This window comes from Ictidomys tridecemlineatus, chromosome 5, assembly GCF_052094955.1.
Source record: "Ictidomys tridecemlineatus isolate mIctTri1 chromosome 5, mIctTri1.hap1, whole genome shotgun sequence".
NCBI lineage: Eukaryota > Metazoa > Chordata > Mammalia > Rodentia > Sciuridae > Ictidomys > Ictidomys tridecemlineatus.
This window is the reverse complement of record NC_135481.1, coordinates 180541534-180565246: the sequence shown is the minus strand read 5'-3', so window position 1 is coordinate 180565246 and position 23713 is coordinate 180541534. Positions and strand designations below refer to the sequence as shown.

The 23713-nt window shown below is 42.9% G+C and overlaps 1 protein-coding gene across 2 annotated transcripts in view; it reads right to left on the bottom strand.

Annotated features, from left to right (window-relative positions):
- Ctnnbl1 (catenin beta like 1) overlaps positions 1 to 23713 on the bottom strand; it is a 154374-nt gene that overhangs the window by 118130 nt on the left and 12531 nt on the right. For both annotated transcript variants that reach the window (XM_078051765.1, XM_005329851.4), the window contains exons 2-3: positions 6000 to 6188; positions 1534 to 1640 (exon numbers count right to left, since the gene is read on the bottom strand). In XM_078051765.1, the coding sequence (XP_077907891.1) occupies positions 1534 to 1640; positions 6000 to 6188 (296 nt within the window). The remainder of the gene's footprint in view (positions 1 to 1533; positions 1641 to 5999; positions 6189 to 23713) is intronic.

Sequence of the window (23713 nt, the reverse complement as noted above, 5' to 3'; positions counted from 1 at the left end):
CAATGACAACCTATTTATACATTACTTGTGTAATTAAACACACACACCCAAGTGCTACCACATGGTGAAGGTCAGCACAGAACCTGATAGGTGCTGGGCAGCAGAGCTCTGATCCAGCTACTACTACTGTCCAAGAGTGCAGTGGGCTTGGTCTGGTAACCAGCTTTTCCCTCCTCTGCTCCCTGGCAGGGTGGACCACACTGGCCTCCTCGGGTTGCAGTGAAGCCTTCAGTCTGACACCTGGGTGTTTTGTCTTTACACTGTCTGTGTGCCTTTCCGTGTTCTTTTCTGCCTAATATAATTAAAGTCATTCCTCAAGGCCCAGCTCATATACCGTCTTTTCTGTGAAGTCCTCAATAGCCTGGAACTTGAGTTTCCGGTCTCTTCCCCTATGCTCCCAGAGCTCTCTACTTTTATCTTTTTAAAAGACTGCATGACCTTCTACCTTGCATTTGTAGTCAGTATCCCTGGTAACCTACGGTCCTGAGTGCAAAGACCGTATTGCTCAACTCTTAATCGCCAGGGGCTTTGAGCATATAAGATTCATTAAAACTGTGTATCTGGGAAGGGAGAAAGACAGGGAGGGAAAGATATTTAGCACATTGAAATCTCTATAAATATGAAAGAGCTTTTAGTGAAGACTCAGGACTGGCCAAAAGACACAGGATCTGTTGTTTTGGCACTTCGTGGTGACAATCACACCAGGGCATTTCATGAGCATCTAGCACGTGCAGGCACGGAGCTGAATGCTACGATCACTCTCACTTCCTCTTCACAGCGACTCCAGTGGAAGCTATTATTTCTTTACATTGACAAAACAGCTACAGCCAAGAAAGGGGAAGTGACTTATTTAAGATCATTTGGGAGTCGCATCCATATTTGTCTAACCCCAAAGCTTTTGACATTTTGTCAGCAGCAGAGCTCTCACTACTGGAAGCCATGAGAAGAATGATGCAGGAAAGAATTAACATAGCGGCCTGATCTTCAGAAGGGCCTGCTGCAAGGCTGCCCACGGCTGGCAGCTGGGAGCTTGGCTTTTTAAATGTTCCCTAAGTAATAAGGTTGTTTTGCCAGCCTGGGGGCACTGAACAGCTGCTTTCCTTCTGGGAGTCTGGAATTCTGGTGTTGTTCCTGCCAGAGAAGCTTACATAACCAATCTTAATTAAAAACTCTGGACTTGGAGTCTCAAACGAGCTTCCCAGGATGGCAACGCTGCACCATGTTGAGGCAATTCACTGCTGGAAAAAGGAGTGTGTCTGTCTGGCCCTCTCCCGTGGCGAGAAGCCTGCACATGAATTTCTCCAGACTCTGCCTGTCGAGTACCCTGTTGTGTACCCTGTCGCTGTATAAACCACAGTCCTAAGTAACACTGATTCTTAGTCCTCTGAGTCCTATGAGTGATTTCCCAAATATGGGGGTCATCCTGGGACTCCTGATCCAGACCAAAAAGCCAAGGCAAACAAACAAACAAACACAAAATTAGCAAACAGAACACTGCAGAGGAGGAAGGACATCAGCCAAACAGAGCCTTACTTCTCTGGATTGTCTGGAAACTTGATCCGCAACTCTTGGTTTTTATAGGATCTCTTCTCAAATGTGAGGATCATCTTCTTCACTGAGCTTTCATCCAGCGGTTCCTCCTGGTACAAAGAGACGAACACAACAACTTCAGTGCACAAGAATTTCACATTTACTGTCACCACTTTCCTGTGGCTCTGATGATCCACCTCACTCTGCTACTGGCCCTCCTGGGTTTGATGGACAGTATACACTTTTTCTCCCCCATGAGAATCATGGCTGAGAGGTCACATCAGATGTATTCTCTGGGTGTCTCACATAATGCCCAGTCTCTATAATGCAGGGAATTCAGTTTAAAGCACGAAGAGACTCTTTCAACAAATATTTCTTGAACATACCGAATAGCATAAAGTAAGCAATAATACTAGATATTATTATTTAACATTGATCTTGTTCTTTGCCTTTGTTGTACAGGTAAGATTCAGAAGTTCAATGGGCTAGGGTTGGGGCTCAGTGTTAGAGCACTTGCCTAGCATGTGAGACGCACTGGATTCGACCTTCAGCACCACATAAAAATAAATAAAGGTCCATTGACAACTAAAAAAATATATATATTAAAAAAAAAAAAGAAGAAGTTGTTCAGGGGCTGCAGCTCACTGGTAGAGCTCTTGCCTCGCATATGTGAGGCACTAGGTTCGATTCTCAGCACCACATATAAATAAAAAAAATAAAGGTCCATTGACAACTAAAGAAAAAAAATTTTAAAAAAGAAGTTCAAAAGAACTTGTTCAAGATCAAGTCCAGGGGCAGTGACAGTGGCTCCTAATCTTCTGCCCACACCAGGAATTGGCCCACTACTATCCTCAGAACAAATCCATCCCACTGCCTACTGTTTTTGTGTTTTATTGTTGTTGTTGTTGTTGTTGTTGCTGTCTTTGGTAATGGGGAGTAAACCCAGGGGCATTTTCACCACTGAGCTACATCCCCAGTACTTTTTTATTTTTATATTTTGAGACAGAATCTCACTAAATTGCTGAGGCTTCCCTCAAACTTGTGATCCTCCAGCATCAGCCTCCTGGGCTGCTGGGATCACAGGGATGTGCCACCATGCCTGGCCAACTGCCTGTTTTTGCACAGCCCACAGCAAAAGAATGGCTAATTGGATAGAGCCACTGTGTTACCTTTCTCCCATGTTACTGTGTCTGGTCTTCACTAGCTGCTGAGAACAAGTTCTGGATCCTGGCTGAGGCAGGAGGATTGGATCATGAGTTCAAAGCCAGCCTCAGCAAAAGCAAGGCTCTAAGCAACTCAGTGAGACCCTGTCTCTCAATAAAATACAAAATAGGGCTGGGGATGTGGCTCAGTGGTCGAGTGTCCCTGAGTTCAATCCCTGGTACCAAAAATAAAGAAAGAAAGAATGTAGTAATCTTGCCCAAAGTAAGCAACAACAACAACAAAAAGCTAGTAGACCATATAGAATTGTCTTACTTCATACTCTGTAATAATACCAACAAAGGTAAATAAAAGGAATATTTGAAAATTGAAAACTCCCTGCCAAAAGCAATCTACACCAAAATTTCAGAGATGTTTTCTCTTCAGTTTACTTTCCAGTTTAAATTAATGAGCTGCAGTGCACCTTGCCTCTCTAACATGCACCCAACTCCCAGCTTCAAAGCTTTGTAGTCACTGACCATAATTCACACGTAAAAGCAATGAAAGAAACCTGCTGTTAGGAGAACTTGAAATAGATACTTCTAGAAAGCACTGAATTATCCCATGATTTTGTAAGTACCCTGAAAATATTAGCTCTTATTTTATTAGTAAGTTTCAATTTTCACGTACTGGGTTTTAAGTGAGAGATACCTATACATTCATTTTGGGCACAACACATTTCTCAGATTGTGTCAATGACGCCAGCATCCTGAGGTACTCTTTTGGACTCTCCCCGCTCCCTAGGATCAACAGTTCCAAGAGAGATTCCCTGACAGGGCAGAAGGTAAAGTGACTGACCTAGTTCAGCCAAGACTGAGAGCCTCCCTTCATTTCTAACTAGCCACGTGGCAATGTAACTTTGCTGAATTACTCCTCAAACCCTCCCTAACACCAAGTCTTTTCGGAATTCATCCACCTGCACCTACAATAAGATCCTGAATCCTTCACATTGCCTGCATAAGATGGTCAGGCAAGACCTGGCCCAGATAATCTCTCCAACCCCACACTGGAGCAGTACCAGTTGCTGGCCCTCATCTCCTGGTTCCCTACAGCTTCTCCAGTACCCAGCTCCCAGCAGTTACCCAGGCAAGGTCCACTGAAGGGGGGAAGGAAGGCAGGAAGGGCTAAATGAAAATGTTTCCTGCGTCTTTCAAGGTCATAGAGATGGCCTACAGAAATTATGCACAGAAAACTATTTGGTAAACCACACTGATGTGAGCTGTTCCTAAGCTCAGTGTACCCAACATATCATACCACTAGGGTTTAACTACAAAAATCAAAATTTCTGGGAAAGTTTTCAAGCAAACTTGAAACAAAGCAAACAATAGCCACTGCATTTCTTTCCCTGTGCTAACCCCTTGCCCACCCTGTGGAAAACTGTGTCAGTTTCCAAACAGCTCTCCTGGGATTCCCAAACACCAGCCCCTCCAGGGTCTGGCCTTCCCCACTTTAATTTCTCTCCAACACTGGGGGAAACTGAATTATCAGTCTTAGTCATCGGCCACAGCAGTATCTCCAATAGCTCAATGTCAGAAACCGGAGGGAGATTTCAGAAAGATGAATGCTGGTGATGTAGCACAAAAAGGACAATAATATTTTACAAGTTCACGTGACTTTACAGGGGCAAGCATCACTTGTTTTTCATCAAATGGGACTTTGGTGGCAGTGAGAAAATAACTCCTGGACCTGTAGCCGTCCATGTGTCATTTTTACAAAGCGATCTCTTTTTCCTTGTCCCTTAACAGAAGGCCTGGTCCCACATTACATTTCTGTCTCCCGGGCTAGAAACCACTTACCCATGACAGCTACTGTCCTAATCCTCCAGGACCAGCCTTGCTCTACACGGGAATTATACCTGCCAATTAACCGCTGCTGCAGGGCGAACAGATTGGGCAGAGGCAGAGGGGAGGGGGGGACGTGTGTGCACGCACTGCGGGTGCGAGCCCTAGAGAGGCTGCTGCCCTCAGAGAGGAAGCAGAATTCACGCCGTCCCCCACCGCACTTTGCCAAAGTGGCACCATCTTTTAAGGACTGATTCCCAAATTAGCACTGGTACAAATCCTAATGAGGAGAGAGCTATTGTCACAACACAGTAAAGGACCTTTTTGGAATATGAATCAATTTTTTTTCCCTCTGACTCACACTCCAGCCTCATTTTTAAAATCCAAAAAAATGTCTTTGAGGGAAGTAGAAAACAGCTGGCTCTTAAGAATCTATTTCCATAATTCATACTGAACAAAATGCCAGAGTGAAATAACACAGAAGTTAGTGCTCGGGATTTAAAAAGGCACAAGGGTAAGGTCATTTTGTTTGTAATCACTGGTATTCTGCCTCCACTCTTCTCAGTTTCATTTACTTATTCATTCACTACATATTCGTGAAGGCCTACCCAGAGCGAGGCACCGTCCTGAGTGCGGGGTTCCGCTGTGACAGCACAGCGCCGCCCCTGTCCCATGGGAGGCTGAGGACAGGCAACAATGAATAAAATAAACAGATAGGAATTCCAAACCCTGACACTTGCTGGGAAGACAATACACTGAGGAAAGTGACAGAGGATGCCAGGATGGCTCACAGGCTACCTGAAGGCAAGGCAGCTTCTTGGAGGAAACACCAGACCTGAGACCTGAGTGGGAGGAAACCAGCCGCGAAGCACTCGGGGAAGAGCATTCCAGAAGGGACCTGGAGATAAAAGGCCCTGGGTCTACTCGATCCCCCCACCTCAGCCCCGACCTGCGCTGGGACGACAGGTCCACCAACGTCACCACAGCAGGCCACACCAGGCCACAAGCTGCTTTCCCTATCACAGCTAATCCCAGAACGAACTTGAAAGTCTCCATCTTTGTTGCTTTGCTGATGCCACTTCCTTCCTCTACCCCAAAAGCCCTTCTCCACTTGTCCAAGTGACAGAATTTGACTCCGCTTTCAAAGACTCCTGGCTACATTCAGAGTCGCCAGTGCCTTCTGGGTGTCCTCGGAGCAGCCCCTAGGAAGCGGCCCAGGCCCCTCCAGCCACCCAGTCACCTTCCTCTCTGTTCCCACAGGGCCTCCTCGTAGCATGTAATCTGGGATGATTTTTAGAAACTCTCTCCGCGTTGTCCTTACACTTTGCAAATGGCTTCCCAAACTCCATTTCTGCCCTGACATTCACATCAGCACTGTAAAGGAGGAAGTGTCAACCCCATTTACAGATGAAGGCGAAGCTAGAGGACTATGTGGCCCTGCCACACACAGGGCCAGGCCCGATCCCCACCGGGGCCCTGCCACACTACCTCCTCCTCCTCCTCCTCGCCCTCCCGGTCAATGATCTGGAGAAGCCTCTTCTTGTCGTCATCGGCTTCCTCCACCACAGCGGCTTCCTCCTCCCGATGGCGGCCACGCTCCCGAGGACCAGCTTGTTTCCGACGGGTTTTCAGCTCCTCCTCCTCATCATCCCGGGGGCGTTTTGTGCCCCTGTTGGGCTGAGAAGGAGAGAAAAGAAACAGGATGTTAGAGCAGAAGACATGGAGACAGGCATCCAGGGCAAACACCCTAAGAACTTCTCAGGACTCCTGATGGGAAGAGCCAGGAGCACACTCTCGGGAAGGGAGAGAAGCTGCAGGCGGTCATTTTTCAGGTCCTTTGTGATTCTACAAATACACCAGAAACAATGGCTTTCTCTTTTTTCTTTTCAACAGAACTCTTTATATGGAGTTTTAGCACTTCCCATGATCCTGTATATTCAGAAATCTCAAAGAAAAAAGCCACCTTGAGTCGGGGACACTGGGTTAGATTCACTTACCAAGAAACAACCCACCCCTTAGAACACGGTTTTAACTCATGTCTAAGGAAGATGATAAAGTCTTTCTAATAGTCACCCAGAAGTAGTTCAAACAAGATATTACATAGGTGACTTCCAAAGATCTATTATACTTCAAACTCTATTTTATACAAAGTAGAAGGCAGCCAGAGGCCAGGCAACCTAGGCGGACCCCCCCAAACCAAGACATACAAATGGGCAACAAAATACATGAAAAAATGCTGATAGGCCCTGATCAAGGAGATGCAGATGAAAACCACAAAGAGCTATCACCTGAATTGCTGATGAGGGTATAGAGAATAGGGAACCCTTTTATGGAAATGTAAATTAATACAGCCACTATGGAGTTTCCTCGGAAAACTAAAAATAGAATTCCCATAAGAGCCAGTGACCCTCCAGTCTAGAGATATATCCAAAGGAAGTGAAATCATTATGCCAAAGAGATATCTGCCCTCCCATGATCACTGCAGCATGACTCACAGTAGCTAATATACAGAAACAGCCCAGGTGTCCATCATCAAATGAAAGAAGAAACACACACACCACACACACACACACACACACACACACACACACACACACAAAATGGAATACTATTCAGCCACAAAAAGAAGGGAATTCTGTTACTTGCAACAACACAGATAAACCTGAAGGACAACATGCTAAGTGAAATAAGCCAGGCACAGAAAGACAAACATCCCATGATCTCACTCATATGTGCAATCATACATTGAATTCAGGAGTAGAGAGCACAAGGACAGTTACCAAAGGCAGAGGGTAGATGTTAGTCAAGGGTACAAAGCCTCAGCTAGGAGAAATTAGCTTTAATAGTCCACTGCACAGAATGGTGACTACAATACAAAACAATGTACTGTCTAGTTCAAAACTGCAAGTAAATAAATAAATAAATCCAGGTGTTTTCTCCACCACAAAAAGAAAAGGATGTAAGGTGATGGATTTTGTTAATCGGTCTGATTTAATCATTCCACATTTTAAACATATCAGATTGAGTCAAGTGCAGTGGTGCACGCCTCTTAATTCCCAGCTACTCAGGTGATTCAAGGGCTCAAAGGCAGCCTCAAAAAATTAACAAGACCTCATCTCAAAATAAAAAATTTAAAAAATTTAAAAAACTGGGGATGTGGCTCAGTGCAAGGCAGTTAGGCTGAATCCCTAGTAACACACATACACATACACACACACACACAGATCACATTCTACCCTGGAATGATCATGGTCAATTAAGTAATTTTTAAATTAAAAAATTTAAAGAATTTGTAAAAGTCCCGAGGCCAGGTGACACTCAAGGTCACAAACCACTGGCATCCTGGAAGACAGAAGTGGTACTTCCTGACTCCTGCTCTGATAGGACCTCATTTTACCTTTGCAACACAATCCATGATGGAGTACTTACTGCTGCTTTCCACTGAATTAGAATAAAGCAGGGCACTATTGAAAGAGCTTCGAACTGAGGGAAAACATCCTACAGCAGACATCAAAAGTGGTGAATGTCACCACTCAGCTCCACTGGCTACTGGTGCAACTGGAGCATGCTTCTACCCAAGCCTTAGTTTCCATAACTGCAAATGGAGGTAATAACCCTTTTAAAGTAAAAAAAAAAAAAAAAAGAAAAGAAAAAAAAATCTAAATAATAACAGTACTAAACAAATATGTAAAAATCATCATTATGAGCCTATCCAAGAGATTATGTCTCCCCCAGCGAAACACTGTGTTAGGTTCCTCTCTGAGCTTCTTTCTCTCTACCTGATACAACTGCCCTCACCAACAGTGTGCTAGTGCAAGGTGGTATGTTACCACCAAACAGAAGAAAATGCCATGTCCACTGCCAGCCTGGGAAGGTGTTTGGTAATAACATAAATTTTATGCACATTTCGCCTTGTGACAACCATCCCTGAACTGCACTATGCCAGGGTGGAAAGTCATTCCCTCTAATATTCGTGTGTCCTGCTGGTTCTACGGACCAGGTGCTTTAGCAAGTCTGAACATACGACACTGCTTAGAGACAATTTCATTTGTAGGGTACCACCTGCTATTTTTCATTTTCTTCCTAGTCTCCATGGGATAGATTATAATCTCATATGAACTCTATTTTCTTAAATCCAAAAATCTAATATCATCACTACTACTCTACCCTAAAAAAGAAAAAAAGAAACCAACATTTCAGAAACTACAGTCTACAAGAAAAAGGAGGTACCAGTTTCCATGTGAGGAGGGGAAGTAAAAGGTAGCTTCATCCAGAAGGGGGGCAGGCTTCAAATAGAAAGCTGTAGCTCCCCAGCAGGTAAGAATTTCAGCCCCCTGGGAACACGAATTCTTTCAGGCTCATAAAACAAGCCCTGCTGTGATTCTGATTAGCAAGAGCCTGCTGCAGAGCCAAGGCAAGGCACAAGCTCCAGAGCTCTCCATGGAGAGGAGATTTCTGATGGTTCATCTCCAAGGGCAGGGAGAAAAGGCAGTGCCCACAATTAAGAGGAGAAAGCGAAATACTGCCACAGTCACGAAATGCAAAGCAGAAATAACGCTGGCGATGTCTCTTTGAACCTCTTCGTCCCCGTTAAAACAAACACTGCAGAGGTCAGGGGAGGGGTTCCATTTTCTCACATCTAACAATTTTCACTGAAATAGCACTTTCCTTCTGCAGAACTTCAATCTCCACCACATCTCTGGGGACCAGAAGTAGTTAACAGTTTTGCTTTATAAGCAAGGAGACAGGATGCCTAAGACCTTCTCATAAATTCCTGCAAAGACAACTGGGTTCCTTCTTAAAACTTGAACCTGACCTCTGGCACATTTGCTCACCTCCCATGATTCTAGGACCCTGATGACAGAGATCTGAGGGACTTACGTATAGCCATAAACATAAGTTGCACAAGACTGTGGTTAAGTTAAAACAGTTATTTGTTAATTCATTAATTTCACAAATAAGTTATTAAAGAAGCATCATCAAGTCATCAGCTGGCCCAGGAGCAGTCCCAGGCTTCCAGCTGGCCCATGTCTAAATGGGGTCAAAGGTACAGAACGGGTGGGCTAGTGAAGATTCTTAAGAACGGACCTCATAATATTTATGAATAGCCTATGTGCAACATCCCTAAGAAAGCCACCTTTAGGTCCAATGGTGTCCCCAGCCCCTCCCTCTCATGAGGCTAGGGCAGGGCAGGGCAGGGCCTTCTAGGGCACTCTGATGTGGCTCCAGGGCCAGCTCCGCTGCTCCCACCTCCATCTCCCAGGGTCTAGGAGCTGTGAAAGGTCCTGGCGTACCTTATTTCAACATTCTTCTCTCCCAGGGCAAAATTTAGAGAACTTTGCTCTGTATTCCTTCAACTGTCTCTAAAACTAACAATCCAAATAGAAAAGTTCATACTCATTCCTGAGATTTCACCACTCTGGGTAATAAAGGATTCATTTCTTCAACAAATATCAAGTGCCAACTACATCTAAGGCCTTGCTCTGGGTACTGGGCAGAGTGTGAAGAAGACGAACACCACTTGCTACCAGAGTTCTTCAGTCTAAGAGGGGTCAACTGAAATAAAATGCAAGCCCTAGATGTAATTTGAAATTTTTTGGTAGCCACATTTTAAAAATATAAAACAGGGAAAATTAATTTTAATAATGTATTTTATGTACTCCAATATAGCCAAATATTATCACTTCACTATGCAGTCAATATTTAAAAAATTGCTAATTTGCTAGTTTGCCCTTTTCACACTAGGTCTTTGGAAGCTGGTAGCATTTACAAGGACCAGCTCAATGCAGACTAGGGCCATTCTGTGCGCTCAACAGCCATCAGGGACTAGTGGCTACAGTACTAAACAGCACAGGTCTGAAGAGTTTCCCGCTCCCTAATAAAACCAAACTATTATCATCCTGCCGGCATCAATGAGTGAAACAGGGATTCTTAGCACTATGATGAAGCTGACTCTACATCCTCTCCCAGAAAAACACTTCTTGATTATATTTACCCTACATTCACCATGAGAACAACTGGTTGCACAAAACAAAACGAGAGCTGTGAGGGCGGAAGCAGCATGGCGCTCCATGACTTCACTCCAGGGGAGCCAAGGAAAGGGCTGCTGACCAGACAAGACATCACACAGCCTCCAGAGTCAGCTGCTGAGGCCCAGCTCTTCCTGCCGCATACAACCAATCCCAAGAGGCTTAAGCCATTCTTACCAGTCACCTCTGGAGGTTAATTTGTTTGGGTTCTGAAAGGTATTTGGAATCCTTCAAGATGAAGGAATGACAAAAGCAACCGCTGTTAATAAAGTCATTCCTCTGCTGCTAGTGCCCACAGGACTAGAGAAAAAACTCTTAACTTCTGATATACCAGAACATCAGCCTTCAAGGGACTCAACCTTCCAGGCTCCCTGCCTCTCCTCAAACTGGCGAGTGGAATAAAAGCATTTGCCACCACCCAACCACACAGCTGGTAGTCCTTCTAGGATGCCAAAGGGCCCCTGCTTATTCAAAGCCCACAGTGGGCTTCAAGACAATGTACACGATGCCTTAGCTTTTGAATGACCTTGTTGCGTGTGTGCACCTCCATCCATCCCACTGGAAAGAGAAATCAAGACGTCTCCATGAAAGCTTGGAAAGAGTTAAAAAAAATTAATAAGCAATCTGCCTAGGATACTCCCTGCATACCCAGACAATATCCAACCTAAGCTTTAGGTTTCATTTTTCCCTTCTATTTTTTTTTTTAATTAAAAAGCAGTGAGAAGCTGCAGCTATAATGAGGGGCTGTGGGAACATGCAGTTATATTGGGCTCAAAGTAATGTACCATAGGAAGAGGCTACATCACCAGAACGAAGCCTAAATTAAACTCCACTATGAAACCAACTCCATTTCCTCTGAGCACGCAATCTATATTATCGCATTTATGGTCTGTCCTGACCTCAATTAGACTTAGGGGTGGGGGGAAGAAAGGGAACTTCTATAATAAGCAATAATGGTATCATTATGATAAATTATGAAAACACACAGTGCAATTATTAATGTGAAGAGCACATTTGTATCAGGATATAACAGTGTAAGTGTATGAGAGTATGTGTCTAAATAGCTCAATATTCCAAGTTACCTGGTAAAGAAGGGATAATTTATAAAAAATGCTTTCACAACAACAGAAGAAAAAAAGATGTCTAATTCTACTAAGGAAATGGAAAATGTCCAAAAAAATTACCTCAAAATAATCTAGAATTCCTCACCTAGTACTAAGAAGCTCAGAGAACCTTAGAAAAAGGTCTTCCAAGTGGGGCATGAAGTGCTGTTTCTTAAATATCAAACGAGGGGGAGAACTTGGAAACTGGAGCTGGAAGCAAGACCATCTAATGGACCTCCCGACAGAACAGGAATTCTGAGCTCTTGTCTAATTCCCCGGACGATGCTTCCTTCTCCATACTAACTCATGACTGGTTGGAAAAAATACGACAATGTTGAAGAAATCACCAGTAAATAAATAAACAAGCTATTATTAAAATGTAAGAACACAGACTAGCTGCTATTTTAGACAGGAGGTTATAGCTAGAGGCCATCAACAGGAAAAGGCTTCTAATCCATGGCTGCTTGTGATGGTGGATGGCCTGAATGAAGAGTTTGATATTCCTAAATTTAAATCCTGTCCCCTCTACTTAACAGCCCTGAAAGGTAACCTTTCCTCTCCAGGTTTGAATTTTCTCAGTCTATGAACTGGGAAGATAACCCCTTTCACACAGACACCTCCGTATACATCAACCTGTGCATGCAGAGAACAACGGTTCTAAACACAGACCGCTGTTCGGCCCACAACAGACAGGACATGGAGGGTAGCTCCCTCTTTCTCTGTCACACTTGATTCCAAATTAATGAGGCTTGAGGTTAAAAAGGGCTTTGACCATTAGAAGCTAGTTTTACACTGTGGATCCTTTTTAGTGTCAAAATGTTGACAGATACCACCACACTGCACCCACACACACACCCTGCCCCTGCTCCTGTTGCATTTTTTTGTAGCCAATGACTGAGGACAGACAAGATGACAACAAATAACTTCTATTTGGTAATATCTATTTGGCAGTGTTTTCATTTGATTTGTGTCTCTAACATCCACATCGACGAGAGGCTATGTATTCATTCTACAGAAAACGCTTGTGTACATGTAGATTCACAATCTCTTGCCATAATTCTTCTAAGACACTAGAATCAGTCCAGGCTAGAGGCAGCCTCAATCTAAATCAATCAACCACCTGAAATCTGAATCCCTTCTAAAGCATCTCTGGTGAGGCATAGACAGGAACCTTCCAACACCTGCGATGACCAGACGCTCCCCTCCTCCCTAATCTGTGCCCTCCACCTTTGGATCCTTGAGAGTTCATTACGTGGAGGAAAACCTTTCAAGTTAGACTTTCTTTCCCTGGTCCCTAATTCCTCTCCTTAAAAAACAGGTCTAGTCTTGCTCTCCCATTAAAAAGAAAAAACAAAATAAAGTATTACTTCAAGATCACAATCCTATTTACTTCTTCCTTTCCCATTGCCTACTCTTTTCAGAATGCATTTTCAATGGGAAGCGGATGCAAGTCATGGAAGAAAGGGAAGTAAACACTTAATTAAATTCCTTCCTACCATTACATTGGGATTTCATCATTTTTAAACTTTCTAATATCTCTTGAGATAATCAGACATATGGACTGTCTCCCAAGCTTATGGGCAGAATGGTCTAACCAATGCGAAATGCTCAGAAATCATCTGTTGTTAACCTCTCCTGATTACCTTTTGTCGGAATAAAAGGGAGTTTTCAAACACTCATTTTTGCCAGATGGTAGTGAGTGGCCTGACCCAGAAGTTACAGATGAGCTGCAGTAATGAGTTTTCCTTGCCTTCACTGGCTGCACATTCACTAGTGACATTTTACAACTAGGACTTCTGGCTCAATCAATATTTGCAGGCTTGAAACCTGCCAAAGTTAACATCAGGACTCCCTTGCAAATTTGCTTAAGGCACAACTGAAAAAGCTCATGATCTCTAATGCTGCAACTACCATCAGCCAAAATTCGTAATTAGAGATCAAAGTAATCAGAGACAGAAAATTCCACCCACCAAAGGGCTGTTGTGATGACTAAACAGAACACTTCACAAAGGGGTCCTGTGTAAACCATAGAGTGCTACACCAATGAAAGGGATTATCATAATCATATTTTAGGGAACATCTGAGTGAACATTTTAGACATTCATATATAATTATATATTATGCCTTTGCAAATTTATAAGGCTTAACCTTAAAAACAAACAAAAATCAATGAATCATGGCAACCTACTACCTTTTTGCTGGAGGGGGAAAAAAAAGTACCAAGAACTTCTTAAAACCCCAAAACAAAGTCACAACAAAATATAAAACAGAACCTCCACTTATTCCCAGTTTTATTTTTTAAAAAATTATAAATATTGAGATCATAGTAATTACAGGCCAATGTAATTTTGGCAGGGGGCTGGGGGACACTAGGGATTGAACTCAGGGGCACTCGACCACTGAGCCACATCCCCACCCCTTTTTTATGCCTTTTTAATGTTTTATTTAGAGACAGGGTCTCACTGAGTTGCTTAGCACCTTGCTTTTGCTGAGGTTAGCTTTGAACTTGTGACCCTTCTGCCTCAGCGTATCAAGCCACTGGGATTACAGGCGTGCGCCACTGAGCCCAGCTTAAATGTGATTTTTAATAATGTCCACAATGAAGGGAAATATCAATATATCAGAAATCAAAATTGCAATCTCACTTGCAATCTGTAATCTGATTGGCTGACAGGTAAGATGGCTGTGATTTAAATCACTAGTCATGAAAACTTTCATCAATCCCCCCCCCAACTCTTATTCCTTGTTAAAGCCTGAATATACATTCATCTCACCTCCAAAGGCTGCGCAGATTTCTCTTTTAGAAGTACAAACTATATTTTTATGTCCATGATTTACTTTGACATCTTCTCTGATTAATTCTGCAGCTACCTCAGAAAGCTGAATGTTGATTTGGTTTCTTTATTTATCAAAGCTACCATAGGCAGATACTTGTAAAACCATTGGAAGGTAAACCATCTCCATTTTAGCAGAATTATTACAAATATGTTTTGTCAGCTACACCAGAACCATCATCATTCATTCATTCATTCAGAAGTATTTACTGAGCTAATAGAGCCTCAACATCACTCTATTAGGTGCGGGAAGAAATATTAGACATCAATCCAACAACAATAACAACAGAATAGTATTAATCTAAAAGACGTAACATGGTTCAAAAGTAGCAGAGTAATAATTAGAAAAATCTGGGTTCTAGTGAATCACTTAAGAGTCACACCAACTTAGATAATCAGTGCTACATTATTAAAACATAGCCTTTGCTGCTACTTCAGAAGACTGCCTTTAATAAGACAGTAAGATTAAATAAGATAACAAAGCAGATGATCACAAAAGAAAAAATATTGAGTAGCCCATAAACACACAAAAATGTGGCCCAACCTCACTAGAAATCATGTCATTGGACTGACAAAAATGAAAACATACTCGATGATGCCTAATAACACTGAAAATGCATATATTCTACGACTATCCCAGCAGTTCTACTCCAAGGCACACATACTCATCAGAGAAATTATCAAGCACATGCACCTAGAGAGAGTTAAAGAATGTTCACTGGAGTATATTTGTAATAAGGGAGAAATCACCATCAATGGATCACACATAAGTAGCTGCTGCCCCCAACCAGCGTGGACAGCTGAACTTAAGATTGCTTGTGTGAATTTGCAGGGACACCAAATAAAACACAAACACAATTTACCTTTACACGAGCTTCAGGACGGCTTCCCTGCTCTCGACCTCAGGCTCCCCAAAAGGGAGAGCAAGAGAAAGTCATGAGAGGCTGGCAGGACAGAGAGCATGTTTGGAAGTGAGCTTTTATTGGGAGGACTCTTGTTCTTAGAAAATCCCATCCAATGGGGCTGGGGTTGTGGCTCAAGGGGTAAAGCGCTCACCTTGCATGCATGGAACATTGGGTTCAATCCTCAGCACCATATGAAAATAAAATAAAGGTATTGTGTCCACCTACAACTAAAAATATACAAAGAAGGAGAAGGAGAAGAAGAAGAGGAGGAAGTTCTATCCAAAAAAGGGCAGAAGGGGCAGGACTAAGGGACAGGTGAGTGTAACTCAACCCTAGGGGCACATCCCACAAAGAAGACCCCTTGCTGTCAGAGCTAGACCCCGCCCAAGCCCATGGAATCCAGTGGTTGGTCAGAATCTGAGGCATCAGGACTGGAAGGGTGTGGTTATTCATTTGGCTCCTCACAAATAGTAATAGTAAAAAAAAAATTACATGGGAACAATAATGACCAAATTCAGAATAAAAACTGCTTCTGGGATGGGCGGCACAGAGAAAATATGTTCAGGAGGGGTTTACAATGAAGTAGAATTACAGAACATAGGAGACTTTTAATATTCTATTCATTAGAAAAAGATTTGAAATAAATTTGGCAAAATGGTATGGTTTTACACAGAGTCGAGGAGAAAAGACGGAAACCACCAGAATCTAGCAGAGGATGCCACAGAAGAGCATGCCCAACAGCCTGAGGACCTTTGATAGTGTTACTGAATAAGGTTAAGGGCCCATAATACCTATAGAGTCCCTGAAGATCAATAAGATCTTTTACAAAGTTATTCAAGTCAACAGTTGGAAAGCTGCAGATGCATAGTAGCTCAGACAGGCAGGTCCATAACTGGTGGAGCCAAACGTGCAATTATCTTTAAATTCAAAATAGCAGACATATAAAAGTATCTTCCAGGTGAATGTGACTCAAAAACAGTTCATTCAGAGTGGAGAGTTTTCTTAAATCTCAAATTCAATGAGACAACAGGATGACCAGCTTTGATTAAAGAAAAAAAAAAAAGTTAATACTATTAAGGTTGCACTTTTAGATATCCACCAAAGTCATAGTCCCACAACACTGAGTTAGCTCCAGCACCTTAAAAGAGGCATTACATGTTGGGCATGGTGGCACACACCTGTAACCCCAGTTCCTCAAAACATAATTATACAAAGGGCTGGAGATGTAGTTCAGTGGTTTGAAAGCAAGGGGGGGGGGGATTACAAAATAGAAAATGCCTGAGCAGGGCAGGTCTAGAAACCTGCAGGATAAACCAGGAAGGGATCCAGAGAAGATTTGGGGCAGAACCCAGGAGTCCCACTCAGTTATTTAACAGATGCCTAGTACTGAGGTCTAGGTACATAGTGCTACTAAAAAGGCAGAACACCTTCCTTCCCCTCATCCCAGCTAGAGAAACCCTACCCAGCCTGGAACCCCAACTAGAACATCAACTCCTTGGAGAGTTTCCCAAGGACTCCAGAGGATTTCTGAGCTTTCTTGGCAGTGAATTAGATCTTTACTAGTACACAACGTGTGCATTAATAAATGTCCACCTCCTCTAGTAAACCAGCAACTAAATCCTCAAGGATAGGAACTCTGGCATCTGACTCTTGCTGCAGATAAACAGTATCTCAGTGTGCCGTGCTCACTTAACTGTCAGCACATACACACCACTAGAGTGAACAAGAACACAGGAGGCTCCCCCTTCACTGCAAGTGCCCAAGAGAGCCTGGACTCTCTAGACTTCTAAAATTCTGACATTCTGTTTCTGAGCCTTAACCCAACTTAAATGAAAATTAATCTTTTCTGACTTTCTCAAAATGATAATAACCACCGCTTTTTTAAATTTAAAAACTAATTTTTTTATCTATTGTATTGATAAGGTTTCAAAGTTGTTAAAGAAAATACCAACCATGAACAAATAAATGTAGGAATCAAAAAATATTTGTCTACAGATTATATTTTATGTCAAATATAATAAAATACTTGCTAACATTTTCTAGGGTTATAAAATTTAAAAAGTAAGATAATCCCACTTGATCAATAACCTGTGGAGAACACAATGGGGAGACAGAGAAAGGAGCCACCCACATCGAGCTCCCAGGGCACACTTACTACACACCTACAAAGCTCCAGGCTGGAGAACAAAGCTTTAAAAACAGCAGAGACACACAGAGTCCTCCCGTCCTTGAGGATTTTTCCAACTGATGGAAAATAGAGAGGGGCTGGGGATGTGGCTCAAGCGGCAGTGCGCTCGCCTGGCATGGGTGCCGCCCGGGTTCGATCCTCAGCACCACATACAAAGATGTTGTGTCCGCCGAAAACTAAAATGTAAATAAAATATTTTTTTTAAAAAAAAGTGAATGGAGGGACACCAAACCTTTTGGTTAGTACTGTGGCTGAAGCATGTGCAGGAAACAATGAGACCATAGCAGGGACATCTACACCCAACTGGAACCAGTATAATTAATTCAATGGGAGAAGACAGCCGTGGACGGGCCAGCCAGGAATCATAATTATTAGCAAGGTTCACAGTTCTTCGGTGGTTAACAGTGACTCCAGATAGAACTTAGCTGTTTTGCACCTACATATTAATCACTTTGTACCATCCAGTCAATATTTTACATTATAGCTTATTTTTCTAATGGTGGCACCAAGTGATAATCGGAAAATAACACAGTAATGCTCAGGTTCAGACATTCACTGTTAGCCTGACCCCACCACTTAATGGTGAACAGACTCAAAGAGGTGAAAAGACTCGAGCCTGAAACCAAAATGGGCCTGAAACCTCTCTCTCTCCCCTCTCAGCACACACAGGCTCCATCCAGACCCCTTTCCTTGTCACCACCTCAGAAACTCTCTTAAAGGCATACTCGCACCATCTCTGCCTGCTGCCATCATCTTTTAGCCAACATTAAAATCCTTCTGCTGCTTTTCTGCCCAAACAGGTGACCTCTTTCTGCAGTTACTCCTTGCTTGCTGGCATTTTGATACCCAGGAGAACTTAGTGTCATTCATCCACAGGGGGATTTCATTTCATAACCCTGCCTTCAGATCATTTGTGGAAGCCCCACATGGAGCCCCAGGTTACCTACTATTAACACCACTTCGTTCAGAACTTTTAAACATTAAAAAACAAATTAATATGGGAATGCTACTATAAATTACTTGGTTTTAAACAAAGGCTAAGATACAACAAATTCACCTTACTTTTAAGGATAACACAGACCCGATATTGAATAAGAATCTGAGTGTGATACACATTTAGCACAAAGTGGTTCTACCAGTTACACAACACACCTGTTACATACAATCACGCCAGAGAAGCCTCCAGCCAGCGGGATATTGCCTCTAACAATGGATGATTTCATTAAGACTAAAGCGGGGCAAGGAGACCTTTAATTACTTTATCTATAAGGTGCCTCTGAGTTCAATGCCAAGACTCAAAATTGCACTTTTCTTTCAAGCAGGAGTTATTGGGAGGAAGGGTATATACTACCAGAAAGACAGAACAAGAGAGAAAAGTAAAGATGTTTGAGAAAAAGAGCAAGTAGAATAAATGATCCAGGCCTGGGTGAGTGCAAACCAGGTCATGAGTGAGAAACCAACCACTTTTTAAATTTATAAATAAGTCGCATTCATCGTTTAAGGGTTTTGACCCAGTTTTGGTCTTGAGAATCTAGATCTTAGCTGTTACGGTTAACTTCTTTTAAACCTTAGAACTTACCCACATAACGTTGTTAACACAATAGCTGTCACATTTATTTCAAGGAAGATAGAACTCAGATGGAACTTTATCCTGAGTATCTTGTTAAGAAAGAATATTTTTCAACGTTATGGGTGATACTGTGGAGTCTGAAAACATAACACGACTATATAATAGACTCTCCAGTACCTGAGTGCTGATTTACCTACCTCTCTCAGCCCGAATGAAGTACTTGGTGTTATGGCCTCAATACATGCCTACTGATGAGTCCATCACAGACAATGAAAAGAGATGGTTTTGTGCCTGCTTTTGTCTCAGATGTACTTTATTTTCTTCAACTCAAAGGTTTTACCATTTCTAGAAGCTATATAAACTACAAAGTTAGCAAAATACCTCCATTCCCAATAAAGACAATGATGGTGAATGAATTATTCTTACACAAGACAATTCAGTGTCAGAAATGCTTCTTCCACTAGAAAACAGTAGAGAACCCTGTCTGCCGACCATGTGGAAGATGATCCAAAGAAATTCTCTGGTAGCCCTAAGCACCTACAAATTCCCCATACAAGCCCTATCCCCACCCCTCCACAACTCTCTCTCAGAGAGGCTATATAAAATTAATTTCAAAGTGATTTTAAACTAATAACTTGCTCACTTTGAGAATATTTTAAATTATTCAATTTCCTGGCAGGAGCATCCAGTGAATCAAATAGGCAAAATGGGCAAGAAGAACTCTACCAAGGGTAAGATAAATAGGTAAAGAAATGTCTTATGCACACACACACACACAAAAAAAACCCATATATAATGGAATAAAAGAAAAGTTTTCTTTGCAGCTTAGCAGGCTTAGAGTACCAAATTTGAAACTGGCTGCCTTTAGAAAAAAGTAACTAAATAGTGCAAAGCAAATATGTGGGGCATGATGCAGAAAGTTTTACATGCTACTTACTATAGCTTCACTTCATGAAAAAGGAACGTGAATCTTCATAAGCAAGTTTCCTCTGTGGGTGAATCTCCAGTCAGTTACAGCCGACTCAGAGCGAGCCATCAAGGCAAGCTACCCATTAGCTGTCAATTTAGAATGACTTCAGAAAGCCAGCTCCAGAGCTCCCCTGATATCTTTTCAACAACCTCTTAATCTTGTTTATAACACCTGTGTTAAGGCAGCCTGACATCAATTCTACTCACTTGTCTCAGACTGAAATTACTTAGAAACTTGAGAATTCCAGTAAACATACCAAAAAGCAGAGAGACACAACTGCCCGAAACACCTGTACACAAGGGAATCAGGCCACCTCTTCCAAACAAGATGCACCTGTAAACCAGGCTGGACCTTAAAGGCAAAATCAGACACAAATTTCAACAACAGGAGGCATTAATGTGGCAGCATTGTGGGATTTAAAGAGCCCATAAAGAATTCCTCCTGAAGCTTCCCCGCCAAGTGACTACCCAAACCACACACGGTTACTGCTAACTGTGCCTGCTCTGCCCCAGAAACTTAATTTCTTTTTAATCCTTTCACAACCCTTCTAGGTAGGCAATACCATTCCCTATTTCTAAAGCAAGGAAGCCAAAGTGCAAGAGACTTGCTTAACAAATCGCCAAAGGTCAGAGAGCTGGGACATGGTAGACGATTCAACCAGGGACAGGCAGCCTAAGTTGACAACATCATGCTACCAACACGTGGCTGGGAAATCAGCCTGTCCGTGTCTGGTTTCTGTGCTTACTACAGATCTGTTGTCTGACTCTTAACACCTGAGTAAACTGTTAGAGGCTCCGGTATGTTTTAGAAGCCCACATGTGTCTTCAGCCTATACAAAACACAAAACATGTAAGAAATTGATGCTAAAATTAGTCCCATTAAAAGGGAAACATGCAGTGAGAAGAGAAGGGACTCTGGTGACCAAGTCACCTACCAAGCCACCTGGGTTTGTTGTTAGTAGTGCTGACCTTGGACAAATGACCAGTTTCAACCTTAGTTTCATCCTTAGAAAAAATCTTTCAATGTTGAGGGATAATATGTGGAAGTACCTAACCTGAAAAAAGTATTCCATAAGAGTTTTAAAAAAAAGAAAAGAAAAATATATATATCAAAATGGAAATGGATATGCCAGACCCAACCAACACAAAATAAAAACTAATCTTGTTCTGTATGATCTCTTATTTTTTGCCTGCATGGCTGGGTGAAGAGAAAACAGCAATTACAGCCCACAGTAGACTTACAGTAAATCTCTGGCAAATAAATGAAGCAATCGATCTCTTGCTTTAGGGTCAGAGAGAAATCCAGTCTTTAAAAGAAATGCCAATCAACTCTTGGGTTACTACAGGAACAGAACTGGGCTTTTATGAAGATCATCCAATGTTTTCAAGGTAACTTTCACCCAACCCAAGCGAGTTTCCTAGGACGAGGGCCATGATCCTTCACAAATACAACTTAATCTACTCTCCGTCCAGAAAAAAAAGAGACAAAGAAAAGAGGGCAACTGCAACAAAGAAAGATATGTAGAAGGGACCAAATTCAGTCACCAAATTGATATGCTGCTTCACTCACTCACCACTGCGACCTTTCTGTAATCAAGAGACATTTATTGAGCATTCACTCTCTGGCAGGCAGAGATCTGGTCACTGCCCTTGAGGAACTCACACTCCTATGAGAAGGCACACAACCAATCAAGTCCAGTAAAGAACGGTATTCATGGTATACGGAAGCACGTCCAAGCAAGGCCAATGATGGGACCATTCTGCCACATTCTACTCCAAGCTCCCTTTTTTTTGGGGGGGAGGGGGATGTACTAGGGCTTGAACTCAGGGGCACTTGACCACTGAGCCACATCCCCAGTCCTATTTTGCATTTTATTTAGAGATAGGGTTTCACTGAGTTGCTTAGTGCCTTTTGCTGAGGCTGGCTTTGAACTCTGTATCCTCCTGACTCAGCCTCCGGAGCCACTGGGATTACAGGTGTGTGCCACTAAACCTGGTTCCCTCTTCTTCTTTTTAAACTGCCTTCATCTATCAGAGCCCTCATCTTGGAAGCAGATTCCACCATCTACTTCCTGGGTGCCTTTGGACAGAGTATTAAACCTCTGTGAGCTTCCTTTGCTCGCCTGCAAAATAAGAACAAAAATGCTGACTGAGCACTTTGAGCGCGGGGGGCTCAGACTGAATGCCTTTGCTCATCCAATGTTTTTAAGGTAAGTTTCACCCAACCCAGGCAAGTTTTTAACGATGAGATAGGATAAAATATGTAAATCAAATAGCACAGAGCACAGCTCTGAGTAGGCTTCAATACCTAGAAGTCCAGGTCTTTGTTTTGTTCTCTTGGCTGGGGGGCTTCTGTGCTCCTTTGAGCTGCTCATTATCCGCTTCAGTTCAGGAATACACCATCCCTACAGTGACCCCTTCTCCCCTAAACACAAAGATAGTCTACCCACTGGAGGGCAGGCCTGGCACACCTACCCCACGACATGATCCTGTTGGACTCGGAGTTGTGCTCCGAGAAAATCCGCACTCACTGCTCTGGGCCATCACAAAGTTCACGTGGTCTGAGGTGCCTCTGCCTCGCACAAGGTGAAGCAGGAATAAAAATTGCTTTTTTAATTAAAATCAGACTTCCTCAGCCTCCAGCTGACAATCACAACTAACACGTGGAGTCCAACATCAGACAGCTAGCCGGTCTCCATCCTGCTCTGAGGGTGCCTTTAAGCACTCTGAGGAGGGAGGGGGAAACTTACTAATTTAAACAAAATGTTTAATCTTCTAATTATGGGACAGGCTCCAAGAGGACGGAAAGCGATTTGCAATCTTCATTATGGAATCCCCACGCGACCACTGGCACAAGTCGTGTCAGCCAGAGGCAGATGTCATCTCTCTTCCCCCACCGAGCCTTCTGTGTCCTTGCAAGGTCTGTGAGAGTGGAAGAAGTCTGGCAAAAATAAGTAGGAGAATCAGGATCTCTGTCTCCCCTAGTTCATTATGCTGAGGGAGGAGTGAGGCTCCCCAGAGAAGCCAGGGAGATAATATTCAGGAACTTCACACTGGCAGGCTAAGCAGCCCGAGGCCCTTTGAAACTCTGAAGTCTTATAAAAACGCCCAGCTCAGGTGGTGCTTAGGCGATTCTTTTCATTTACTGAACAGTTCTGTCATCGGCGCTAGGAGATGCGTGGAGAATTAGGGTGGTGCCCACCAATGGCACCTCTGGTCAGAAGGAAATCTGTTCCTGTGCAGATATGCTTGTATCCTTGCTAATTTGTGTTATCGCCGCCCTTTCAGATCTCTCCGTGCTAACTCAGGAGGAAAAGTCCCTGCCAACCAACTCTGACGAGTCTGACGGCAGAACTCCCACTGGAAAACCAGTGGAACAGCAAAGGCAGGCAATTATGTCCTTTCATTAGGGACTCTTCTTTTTAAGTTCGCTTTTTAAAATTCTGAAAAAAAAAAAGTAGCCATTCCTGGACACAACTCACTGCAGTCACTTACACAACTGGCAGAAATGGAAATGTGCCCCCAAGCCAAATGAGAAAGATGTGCTGGAAGTAACAGAACTGGCTGTGCCCCCTTAATTACCCACTGTAAAGTAAAACCAGAC